The 12039-nt window shown below is 39.7% G+C and overlaps 2 protein-coding genes across 5 annotated transcripts in view; one reads left to right on the forward strand and one right to left on the reverse strand.

The window, feature by feature from the left end:
• The window catches only part of METTL25 (methyltransferase like 25), a 53268-nt gene extending 48349 nt beyond the window's left edge, over window positions 1–4919 (reverse strand). For 3 of the 4 annotated variants that reach the window (XM_048300235.1, XM_048300236.1, XM_048300234.1), the window contains exons 1-2: window positions 4643–4919; window positions 493–657 (exon numbers count right to left, since the gene is read on the reverse strand). In XM_048300235.1, coding sequence (XP_048156192.1) covers window positions 493–657; window positions 4643–4895 — 418 coding nt within the window. In that variant the 5' untranslated portion in view covers window positions 4896–4919. Of the gene's footprint in view, window positions 1–492; window positions 658–3503; window positions 4614–4642 lie in introns of those variants that run through there. The other variant, XM_048300237.1, reaches the window with a different exon arrangement.
• A 35-nt stretch (window positions 4920–4954) lies between these two features.
• Window positions 4955–10372, forward strand: CCDC59 (coiled-coil domain containing 59). Its single transcript, XM_048300238.1, has 4 exons — window positions 4955–5099; window positions 6372–6594; window positions 7366–7465; window positions 10137–10372. Exons 1-4 carry the CDS (start codon window positions 4970–4972, stop codon window positions 10296–10298), a joined length of 615 nt encoding a protein of 204 aa, XP_048156195.1. The 5' UTR covers window positions 4955–4969; the 3' UTR covers window positions 10299–10372.
• The last annotated feature ends 1667 nt before the right edge of the window (window positions 10373–12039 follow it).

Below are 12039 nucleotides of genomic sequence, written 5' to 3' on the forward strand. Positions count from 1 at the left end.
ATTTAAAAGCGTTTTAAATCAATTCTTTTAACTACAGAAAATGAAATTAGTTTTAACACATATAATTGGTATTAGTCCCAAACATACAGAATTAATAAAATCTTTTTTTTCTAAGACATCAAACATTTTCCATATTTTAGGGTGATACTTCTCAGAAAAGCATGAATAGCAATTATGATTCTTGCCACTCAGGGACAAGACAAACAAAGAGAATTAACAAGGTATCTCAAATAGTGATGTGCCCGCATCTCTGTCCCATCCCCTTGAAAACTGAAATCCATGATGGGTCTACAGATACCGAATGCTCAAATTTTAGCAAGAGAATCCATTTTCTAAGCAAAGACAATGAAGAAACTATCTAGGAACCAATGAAAATGGAAGTGAGGATCATGTAGGAAAAAACCCTTAAATACCAAACTACCCTCCAAAACCAAAACTCTCTTATAGTCCTATAGTGAATAAGTAAACATTTAAATACAAATGTAAATATACCTGTTGCTCCTTCACTGTTTCCTTTCAGTGCTTCAAGCACATCTTCTAATGGGGTACACACTCCAAGGCTGGACAAAGAATGATATTTAGCAGCCAGGGCAAACAAATGTACATTGATAAGCTTCTCAGAGTTTTCACAAAATGCACTGGAAAAGATGTCATCATCTGCACATAAAAAAAAAGGAAAGGATTTTTGTAAACAGCACTTAACAGCTCTCTAATAGTGCTGACAGAGAACTACAGACAATAAATACTTAGTATCAGACACAACTGGCCATTTATCTGCTTCCCTAAATGGGAAAACTCATTATTTTTCTTCAGCTGTATTCCCCCTTCAGAAGCAAGGTCAAATTTTGCTCTTAGCTGAACCAGAGTAAATGTGGAAAAATCTGTTGTTTCAGCAGACCTACTTTAGTATAATTGACAAGCTAATTCAGTCAACATTATCACTTCTCTTTTGTTTACAAAACTTGCCCATTATACATGTCCTAGTCAGCCTTATGTGCCAATATGCACTACCAGATTTTTTTTAAGGAATGCAGCTGTTCAGCATATGAAATGTTTTGATTCACAATCACTCAATTCATGTACTTTCCAAGCTGCTTTGTAACTGGTGAACACTGGGAGAATTAAATTAATTTTTATTTCCAATCAGGTGTGGGCCAGTTAGATTCCAATGCATATTTTGTTAGATTCATGATGAAATACTTTATTTTGGTATTACTTAGTACTGAGTTTCAAAAATGTACATTTATTTTTAAGTGAAATGTATTAATATGAATAATTTATTAATTATGAGATTGCTTTGTATTGTCTAATTCCTCTCTATTTTAGCTAAAATGTGAATTCTACATAGTTTTGCTAATAATTTTTATATATTTGCAATTATTTTAAATATATAAAAGGTAACCAGTCCAGCAAACAAACTGTTACAAAGATTTGGAAGAAGTCTCCTGGTTTGTCTTTTATGTCATAGGTAGATTTTGAGCAAGTACATACCTAGCACAGTAGCGCCCCTGAATCTGGCATGACAATGGATACAGCTGTTTTGATTGACCTCAGCTCTAATGCTCTTAATTTTCTTGCATGACCACAATTGAAGGTCATGCGTATACTACGATCCACTGAAGACAGTCCCAACCATGTCAACATGTTAATTTTCGTGATATGACACTACAAAGGCATGAGCACAGCAAACAAATTTTGTATCTAAGAAAGCAAAAATACTGTCTAAGCTGTGACCAGAATTAACATGGTTTTGTTGTCTGCACAGCACTTCTTACTCTATTTCTCTGTGCTACAAAATCAAGAAAGAAAGCTGCCTTTCTCTATAAAGAACTTCCTTGTCTGAACATCCAGCAAATTTTAGTTAGTGCAGTCTTCCTGAAGGATAAGATTTTAACAGGATATTAGAGACGAGAAATAAAGACTGCAGCTTTTAGGGAAAAATGGCAACTTTGCTTTCCAATGTCTCTTCTGTAAGATTTACTTCAGAAAGATAGAAAATAGATGTGCTTTCACTTCTTCAGCAGCTGACATAAAATATATCTACTGTTCTTAGAAGTCTCACTTAACTGAAATCAAATGCAGCAATACCCATGTGCTATAACATCCCAGAACTTCCTTATTTGGTGGAAGAACATGATAGAACGAGCAGGATCTCATGCAAGATTGCTAGTGTATCACCTGTAATAACACTCCCACCAAATTTAAATTGTTGTCCTAGCTTGCCAACTAAAAGAAAGGAACCAACTGCATTAAGGCATCTGAAGCCTAACTTCAAGCTACGGACTGGCAGTTGGTGAACTATGCATTATTTATGAGTATTAAAAATGTTAGTTTACTTGACACATTTCTACTCTGGATGCTCACAAGAGGAAATCTAGCATGTCTTTTAAACAGTCAGTCGATACATCTGTAAACAAATCTTCAGAGGAAAGAAACATATGCCCCAAAGTTGGAATCACAGCACAAACAGTAATTTACAGTAAAATATGAAAATACTTAAACACAGATTTGTCTGTGCCTGTGTCCAATTTACAGCAATGGTGTGATAAACAGAATGCAATATGGCAAGTGTCAGCTTTTTGATGTATATAAACCAGTTTCTGAATCTAAAAAGGGATCTTACATTTTTCCTCAGGGTGAAAGTCAAAACAAGGATTCCATCCTTCACATGATCATTATAATGAAATTATTTTGAACGAGGAAGAGCAATCTCTGTTTTTGTTGGGTTTCAAGATCTCTAATGGCTTGTTTCTGATCCCTAATGTTATTGAGTTGCACTAATGCACTCAAATAAGCTTTGATACCACATTTCTCTCTCTCTCCTAACTTTAATACAGGCTAGCAGTGCATTAACTTGCAAATGTAAGAAGATGTTTTCAGGTTATCTTCACTGAAAAACTCATATTTTACTCCGAAGTATTTTCATCATGTGACTGGATGGACAGATACCACGCAGTCAAATGAGTAAGGCATGAACCAACAAACCAGTAAGCACATGCCCTTTTATACTACAGTGCAGTCTGTTAAACAGCATAATTTTAAAGTCAGAAAAAAAAGGGCAGTTCTTCCCTTTTTTCTTTTAATTAGCAGAAACAATCCCTGCAGAAACCAAAGAAGAAATGTTGTATTTTAGCCACAGCTAAAAAGCTTCATACTCTTCAAAAGACGTGCCTAGTTTTAGACATAAATTGTCTTTTTTGTTCCGGTAATTTCTGCATCAGATTCTGTAATATGCATTTTGAATGCAGATTATTAAATTATTTTCCTGTTTTAAAATCTACAAAACAATACTGTGCCCTCCTGATTCTCATTCTACTCTACAGGCCACCACTTTGGTGTTTGAATCATTCCATGGGCCTTCCCATAGAAACAGGATAGATCAGAGTAATTTTCCTTCAGTTTTCTTTATGATGATTTCATCTAACAATTAGTTTTGTTCCAGCCTTTATTTACATTCAATTTTATGCCCTGTTGCTCTGAATCAGTTCTGACTCTGACATTACCTGTCAAGAACATTAAGCCTGTCCTTGCTGCTTCCTAACAATTTTGCTTGCTGACCAGACCACTATCTTGTTTCCATCTGGCTCTTGAAGTTAATTCATAATCCAGTGTCTTTTCCATGCGCAAATAAACTCGGTGGGATTTTTCCCAAATAACTCAACCCTTTAAAAATGAGTCTTACAGTTAATATTTTGAGAGGTCTTTAGATCCAAGGAGAAATGTTGCTAGTGATGTAGCAATTCACAGTCCTTCAATCTCTGAGTCCAAATCATTATCTTAGCTTGTCTTCTATGCCAAGAAGCACAGAAGAGCTCTTGGAGGAAGCTCTGTGGAGGCTTCTTTTAGACTCCACACACTTTCCTGCCTCACGTGCCACTTAATACAGGATTTCAGAGCTAACGCAAAGTGACATCTATCCACACTCCATACACTTTGGCACGACGTAGCCTTTTCTCAGCTGAGTGCTTTGTCCGAGATTTCACCTTGGGTTTGAAAATGATCTCTTTGCTGGGCCTCAGTCCTCCCAAATACCAGAGCTCTCAGATGCTTTATCTTCATTTCTGTACCCTGCCTGAAGGAGCATTATCGGTATGTTTCCCTCCCATTTGGACTGCAGTACATTCAGGAACAGTTTCCTAGCTGGCTTCCTCTCCAGTTACGTGAAAATTACTAAAAATATGAAGTGCTTCTTAAACAGATCTTGTCAGAAATAAAACAGCTGTCTTTCTTTGCCAGACACACTGACTCTTAGAGATACACAGGGAAGCGGCGTTTCGGCCTTTCCAGCTGTCCTCCGCATCTCCAGTTTCAACACGCGGAGGACTTTTAACTGTTAATCTTTCCACTCGTGGAGGCTTTTTGTATGCTTTGTTCGGTTTGGGGGCTCTTTCATTCTACTTCTATTCCGGAGAAATCAGTCAGAGTGAAGGAATCTGACAGTTCGGAGTTTCATTTCGTTTCCAAATGAACAGGATGAAATTAGCGACATGAGACCACCGTCACAACCGCCACTACCGCGAGACCCGGCAGTGCAATTCCCAGCCCGGCTCCGCTCCCTGTGAACCGCGACGGTCCAAACACGCCCCGTTTCCCGGCCGCAGCCGAGCGGCGCCAGCTCCCCGCGCTCCCCGGCCCCACTCACCGCACGGCGCCGCTGCGGCGCCCGCGCCCGCCGCCAGGGGGCGCGCCAGCGGCCCGGCCGCGCGCAGCGCCTCGAGCACGGCGTCGGGGCGCGCCGCCACGAGCCGCTCCCACAGCCCGCGCGTGAAGAACTCCACCGTGTGCGCGCGGCACAGCGGCAGCGCGCGCCCCACGAACCGCGCCGCGCGCCGCAGCGCCCGCGCCGCCGCCGCCGGGGGCAGCTGGGGCGGGAGCGCGCGGGGCGGCCGCGACATGGCCCCGCGCGCGGCCCGTCGGCGCCGTGGCGCAGCTCGCTGACGTCGTCTCTGTGCGCGGCGCCGGGAGCGCAATGGTGGCGGCGCGGCGCGACGGGCCCGCATCGGCGGCGGGCAAGGCGGGCGCGGCGGCCCTCGGGCCCGGCCGAAAGCGGCGGTGGAGGCCCGTCCTGCTGCGCAGCGTTGTCGGCAGCGTCCAGGAGGGTGAGTGGGGGCCGCCGGCGGGCCTGAGGTGGCGCCGAAGGAGGCCCGACTCCTTGCCCCAGCTTGGAGCTGGCCCGACCCGGGCGTCCCGGCTGGGGCCAGCCCTGCCAGTCTTAGCGAAGGGTTTGGGCTGGGGGAGCCCGCAGCCCCGCCTCGCCCGAGGCCCGAAGGGTGTTCGTGGCCGTGAGCTCGGGGCCGGGGGCTGCAGGGCTGGCTGGGGACGGAATGTTTGAGCCGGAGCTCCCGGCGCTCGGCACTGCAGCCCCTGGGCCGGGTAGCCATGGTCCTAGTGTTTAGGACTCGCTTTTAGTTTTCTCTACAGAAAGCTGTGCGCTTAAGAAGGAAGCATGTTTGAAAAAAGTTTCATATTATTGATGGGTAGTTATGCAGATGTAAAAATGCGTAGGAAAAAGAGCATTTCCTTCAACAGCACTTTGCTGAAGTTGCAGCTTTGGAGAAAGAATAAAAGAAAAAGTTGGAGCTAACTTGATTTCTCTTTAGAAACACTTTTGTTAGTGAATATTATCTTGAGTAGATAAGTAGATCTTAAGACTAATGCAATGAAAAATAAGATATTAGGAAAACAAGCGTGTTTAGCTTCAGCGTTCTTATGTCTTCTGTAGTGGTCGAGACTGAAACATTCAATATATGTGCTCTGCTTTAAGCAGAAATGATTCTATGATGCAGCTATAGAAAAGCTCTTCCCAGACACGTGTAGAAAGGAAGTAGTAGTAATAAAATACTGTTTAAATGAAAAGATGTAATGGATTGTTAATGTAGAGTAATACGGCGATTTAGTGACTTTTTTTCCTGTGTCACAGCAGCTGCAGGCTTCTGCTGCCAGTGTTATTATTGATGTCTTCTTGAGAGTACCTTTAGGAGCTTATTTTAAAATCTATTTTGATGTTGCTTACGAGGTTGTCAAAAGTAGGAGTGAAATGAAATGTTGATACATCTTTTCACTGGATTCAAAAAACATTGGCAAAGGTGTGTGCTGTTAAGTGGGTGTTAAGTAGCAATGTTTGCAATGCTTTCTCAGGGGTTTAGGCAGTAATTTTCAGTAAATCTGTACAAGCTGCCATGCTGCAGTAGGAAACAGACTAATAATAGTGGTTTTTTCCTTGAACTTATGATCAGTCCTTATTAAAATTGCCACACGTAGTGGCTTTTTTCAGTTTGGAAAGAAAACAAATTGAAAGGGTCCTGACAATTGAATGGTTTGGTACTATTTTAGTGCAGGTGTATTTAACTCCCTTTTTCTTACGCTTTCAGGACGTGGATTTGCATTTCGGAGGAAACAAAAGATTGAACGACAGTACAGGAAATTATTGAAAAAGAGAAGACAAGTGCATTCACTACAGGATAATCAATTTACTGATACATATCCAGAGCACTTGAAACATCTTTACCTTGCAGAGGAAGAAAAGCTTAAGAAGCGGCGCAGGACTCCAGGTGATTCAGTGCCATCAGAAGAAAAGCTTAATAAAGCAGCAGAGTAAGTTTTCAAAGTATGTCTTTAAAAAAAGTAATTATTTCCACCACTAAAGAAATATTTTAGATCTTAACAGTTCATATGGACTTTAGTGTGGGGATTTGCTTTACTAAAAATGCCAATGTGTCTTAAATATTTTTTCCTGGTTGTTGGAAAAATAAATGGCAGTGTAACTGGTTTTGTACTTGAGACAATGAGGCGTCATTGCACAGTATTGCCACCAGATGGAGATGAGAATAAAGCAAAAACTTTTTTTTCCCTCCATAAGAGAGTGGTATTTCTAAATGAATGTTCTTGTCACTCTGCAGTTGCTTCCATGTGTTGGAACTAGTAAGTGAGAATGCAGCTCTAAACTAGTACATTCAGGTTTTCTAGCTCTGAGGAGCTCGCATGATGGGAAAAACTTTTAGGCAGTCTTTAAGCTTCAGGAAACCTTATCCATGTGGAGGTACAGCAGATAAGGTGTATGTATTACTAAAAGTTGTGTGCAGTCTGGTCTTTGGTACATTTGGCATTGAAGGAGTTTAGTTTGTTGTGTTTTCATGCTGACTGCTCACGCATGACCTGGAATGGTGTTTGGTATCATGTAAGAGTGGTGCAAACAATTCATTCAGTGTAGAAGAGTGAGTCTTCTGAAATCTGTACTTGTAATATTCCCTGAATGTGCAAAAAGCACTGGAAGACTATGCTGTGATTTTGCAGTGGCTGTGGTGTCTATGGTTATGTCTGCTTGATGATAATCAGTGTCTCAAGAACATGTACTTTTTCTTCCAGGCCAGTTGTGACTCAAGAGAAGTTTAAAAATAAAACATCCAACCAGAAGGCAAAAGAAGAGTATGAGAAAATAAAGACTGAGCGTGCTAGGAAGAAAGAGGTAAATCTTAAACAGAGTTCTCTCTTGATTTTAAACAAAATGTAGATTAATACCTTTCCTACCTCTCAGTCTTGCATCTGAACCCAGAGAAGACCGTAGGAGGTATTGGTACTCTTTCAGTCTTTTTCAACTTGACAGTAGTAGTCAGGCACGCAGGCGTTCAAAGGATCATTCTCCTTGTTCTTACTATTTTTGTCTTGCAGTTGCCGTTAGCAGGATTTTATTATATCAGTTGGTACATGAAGGAAGGCTTAGAGCTTGATCTGCATACCCCAGTGGATTATATTAGACCCCTTAAATATTGTAGAAAGGGAAAGAATAACAATACCATCATGTGATGAAAAGTGAAATACCCATCCTATTGCTTATGGCATTATCATAATGCAGCCTTCATTTTACCTTGTTATGTACTTTGACCAACAGTGAAACAATTAAATGTAATAGTATCCACAGCCAAAATCTTTAGCAATTCCCTGCATTTGATTTTAATTGGAATTATTTTTGCAGGACATATTTTAATATCATTATTGTCGAATAGCTCACTTGAATCATTAATTTGAGAGATCCTTATTTAACTAGGTTTTTTTCTCTCCCAGGGTGTTCTTTGTTGCTCTGTAAAATGGCACAACGTGTAACATTGCAGAACTTTTGTAACCTCCTGCTAACATACTAAATTTTGGTAGCTACTGTAAAAATATTACATAAATACATGGCTGGATAAAACACACCATTTCTTCAGTTCAGCTGTATTTAGTTTTGTGCAAGCTGGTCTGTGATTCTGGGTGAGTTACATGGTTATTCAGCTGATGACTGCTTTTCTGCATATTAGCTACAGATGTTGTAAAAACGAAATTAATGTTATGACCAGCTTATTTAGAGAAAATGGGAACAAGCAAAACCCCAGCAAGACTGCAGGGACTTTGCTTTGAGCAGCACATAAGAGTTGCCTCAGCAGAGGTGTTTGCATTTTCAGTTTTGTTAAAGATAATTAGGCAAAACAGTAGCTAAGTGCCCCAATAGCAGTAGTCATTTAAATGGAGTACTTAAGTGGAACATGATGAAAAAATGAAGTATGTACTTTGTGTTCGTGTGTTAGCAAACACTAGATTTGCTGTTACTTAACTTGGGAAGAGAAATAAGCCTAAAGACACAATTTTGGCCTCCTCAAAGGCCTTTTTTGGCCTGAAAAAACAGGATTTAGTAAAGATCAGAAAAAATATGAATGTGAGTAACAACTGTCTAAGTAAGGTGAATGTTCTTGCTTTGAAGTAAGCATTTGGTTGGTAGCTTAACTGGATGTTGTTTACCTAGAGTATGCTGAAGAGCAGAAAAATGATTAGATAGGAAGTGAATTTACAGGTAAGTTAGAGCTGAGGCTACTCCGGTTTTTTAAAAAAGGGGGAGTAAATTCCATTCGTCATTATGGTAAAAAAAGTCAAGGATTCTGAATGGAGAGAGGTTATCTGTTCATATTTTTGCAAATGCTTGTTTGCTTGATTGTTTGGGGTTTTTTTCCCTGTGGCATCTTAGATTTCTGTTTAGAAATCTTTTCTTGAGTTATGTCTGGTTAATTTTATATGTCAGATTCTTACTAATTTTTGTATATCACTGAAGCTATTTATTCTGTGGAAAACAAAAATATGATCCATAAATTATAATATGTTGAGGCATTCTGCAGAAATGCTTGCCTGTGTGGTCAGCATGGCACTGCATTTCGAAGAATAAACCTTATGAAAAGAAATTATCCAAATGAACTGAAACAGTCTTTCAGTCTGATTTGTGATTGCATTCCATATTTTGGTAGGACATGATATAAGTAAAGTAAGCCGGTTATCTTGATTGTTGTGGATGTTTGCACAAATTATTGAGTAAAATTACAACACTAGAGAAGGGTGTGAGATGTTGGATAAAATCTGAACATAATATTATGTTGGTTATCTATATATGGATGGAGTGTCTCATATATAGTTAACACTCCATTAGTGGTTTGGTTCCATGTGTGCTTCATGGAAGGTTTTACAGGTTGATTTGGTTAGGGTCTGTGGTTTTTCTCTCTCTTTTAAAGGTAAAGACAGCGGTCTGTGTTGCTTCAAAGAGGACAGGTCACTAATAGTTTGATCTGGATTAATTTCCCCTAGATAATGCTGTCCTAGTATCACAAACCTGCCCAACTCATGGTCCAGATATGTCCCATATCCTATCTGCCTGTACCATGCAGAGGTGTCCAGTATCCTAGCACTTCCCACTATCTGGATTGGCAAAGTACTTACATGGGAGCTGCTGGATCACCTTTTTCTTTCTTGAACTCAAGAGGAGAAAGTGGGGATTTTTTTGCAAGTTGGTCATTTAAGGAGAAAAGTCAAGAAGCACATTTCACAGAAAGGAAATAGTATACATTGCAGCAACAAACCTTATTGTAGGATGTTCTACTGAAGAAGACTTGGCTCTTCCCTTGAAGCTGTATACTCTTGAGGCTGTATAATGTGTTTTTATTGCAGTATGTGCTGGAAGAGCATCCTGATTCAGCTTTAGAGAAATGGTGTTTCTAGTGGCAGTACAACACCTAATTGCCAGTACCTATACAAAAATAAACTGTATTGCTTATAGATAGCTTCACAGTCATAGTAGGTTGGTAATTGTTTCATAATTTTACATATTTATTTAATTTCAGGAAGCAGAAAAAAGAAAACAACAAAGAGAAGAAGCTCAACGTTTGTACAAGCAAAAGAAAATGGAAGCTTATAAAATACTGAGTAAGAAGACAAAGAAAGGACAGCCAAATCTAAATTTACAAGTAGAATTTCTTCTTCAGAAAATACAGCAAAATGCATAACCCCTGCATGTATTTGAGTTAGCTGTGGACATTTTATTAAATTACTGTTAATAAATAATGTCTTTTTGCTTCTATATTACTTTTGTTATTGCTTTATCTCATTAGTCCAGTAATTATATATTCATCCTGAAAATATGTATTCTATTTGAGAATAGAATGAGAGTGAAAGGGATCTGGTACCTTGAAAATAAATGGTCTGTATTTCTAAACTTAAATTCTATTAGCTGTATAACATCCTGAATTCAAAATAATAGGCCATAGCACCATCTGAACATGAATCTAATACTTCCTGCAATTGGGACTACTAAAGTTACACTTACTTGAGAGGACTAAAATGATCCGTGTGACATATTTGATAGCTCATGAACTGCCAGTTCTAGGAACATGTTTTGTCTGCTCTTGGATAGGTTTGGCACATGAAAACAAAGCACATAGACTATACTTGGATGGCTATTATTTATCGTTCTTCACAAAGAATAAAACTTGCTGAAGGTCCAGATTGTTTTGAATGTAAAGATCTTGGTAAAATAATTGTTGCTGCATTCATAAAGCTGCTTTGTAACTGGACCTACCAGATGTGAATTGCTCTACCTTTTGTGTATAGCTTTGTCATGAAATTTGTTTTCTTCTGTGTTGCTTTTAATCAATAGCAATTTGGGTCAATACTTTCAAGTCTGGATTTATGTATTTTCCCCAAAAGTGAGGTTATCCCCACATTTGTTTCTATTTTTTCAATATCTTGCCATCAACCCAGTTGACGAAACGCAACATTTGTCTGTTGAGAAACTATTATTTGAGGATCCCACTTTGTGGATTAAAGAGGGAAAAAAATTTTAAACTAAGCTAATAATGTTTTAGAAACTTGTTCAATCCACACTTGCTCACTAAAAAATGTGTGTGCTGGTTTTGGCTGGGGTAGAGTTAATTGTCTTCACAGTGGCTGGTATGGGGCTGTGTTTTGGACTTGTGCTGAACACAGGGTTGGTAATAGAAGTTTTTTGCTGAACAGGTCTTGCACAGAGCCAAGATCTTTTCTCATGCTGCCACAGTGGCACGAAGATTGGGGGTGCCTGAGAGGTTGGGAGGATACACAACCAGGACAGGTGGCCCCAACTGAGCAAAGGGCTATTGTCATGTAGTGAAAGGTATTCTGAGTAAGTGGTAAGTAAATGTGATAGGGAATTCCCAGAGCGTTTTTTGACCAACTGAAGGTAGCTTTTTTGTCCTGTTTTAAGAGTAACATTCTAACTAATGTTTTTAACATATTCTGTAGTGAGTGAGGGTACTGTCTAGAGGCAAGTAATGTCATCTGAATATAAATCACAGGTATCACTTGTTGAGATGTATTCCAGAGGGAGTTTATGGCAACTAGTTCAAACACCTAGACTTCCAGAAGTAGTTGAGATCAGTCCATCTTGTGTCTTGAAGAAGCCTTTGCAAGGGTCATTTAACAACACTTAAAGTCTGGGATTCACGGTGCAGATCAGTTAAAATTTAGACACAGTGCAGAATGGTGGAACTGTCCTGAATGACCACACACAGCTGAACACAACAGCCCCGCAGGGTACTGTGTCTGCAGCCGCTTTACAGAGAAACCTTAATTTTGTTACAGTTACCCTCTCTTTCTCCCTGGATTTGTTTTTTATTTTTTTAGTTCAACAGTAATTATTTATTATAAGGTGGGCGGGGGTTTCATTTTTTACTTGCTTTTGTTCTTTTGCTCTCTTGCTTTTTCCTTTTT

Source organism: Corvus hawaiiensis, chromosome 4, assembly GCF_020740725.1.
Source record: "Corvus hawaiiensis isolate bCorHaw1 chromosome 4, bCorHaw1.pri.cur, whole genome shotgun sequence".
Lineage (NCBI taxonomy): Eukaryota > Metazoa > Chordata > Aves > Passeriformes > Corvidae > Corvus > Corvus hawaiiensis.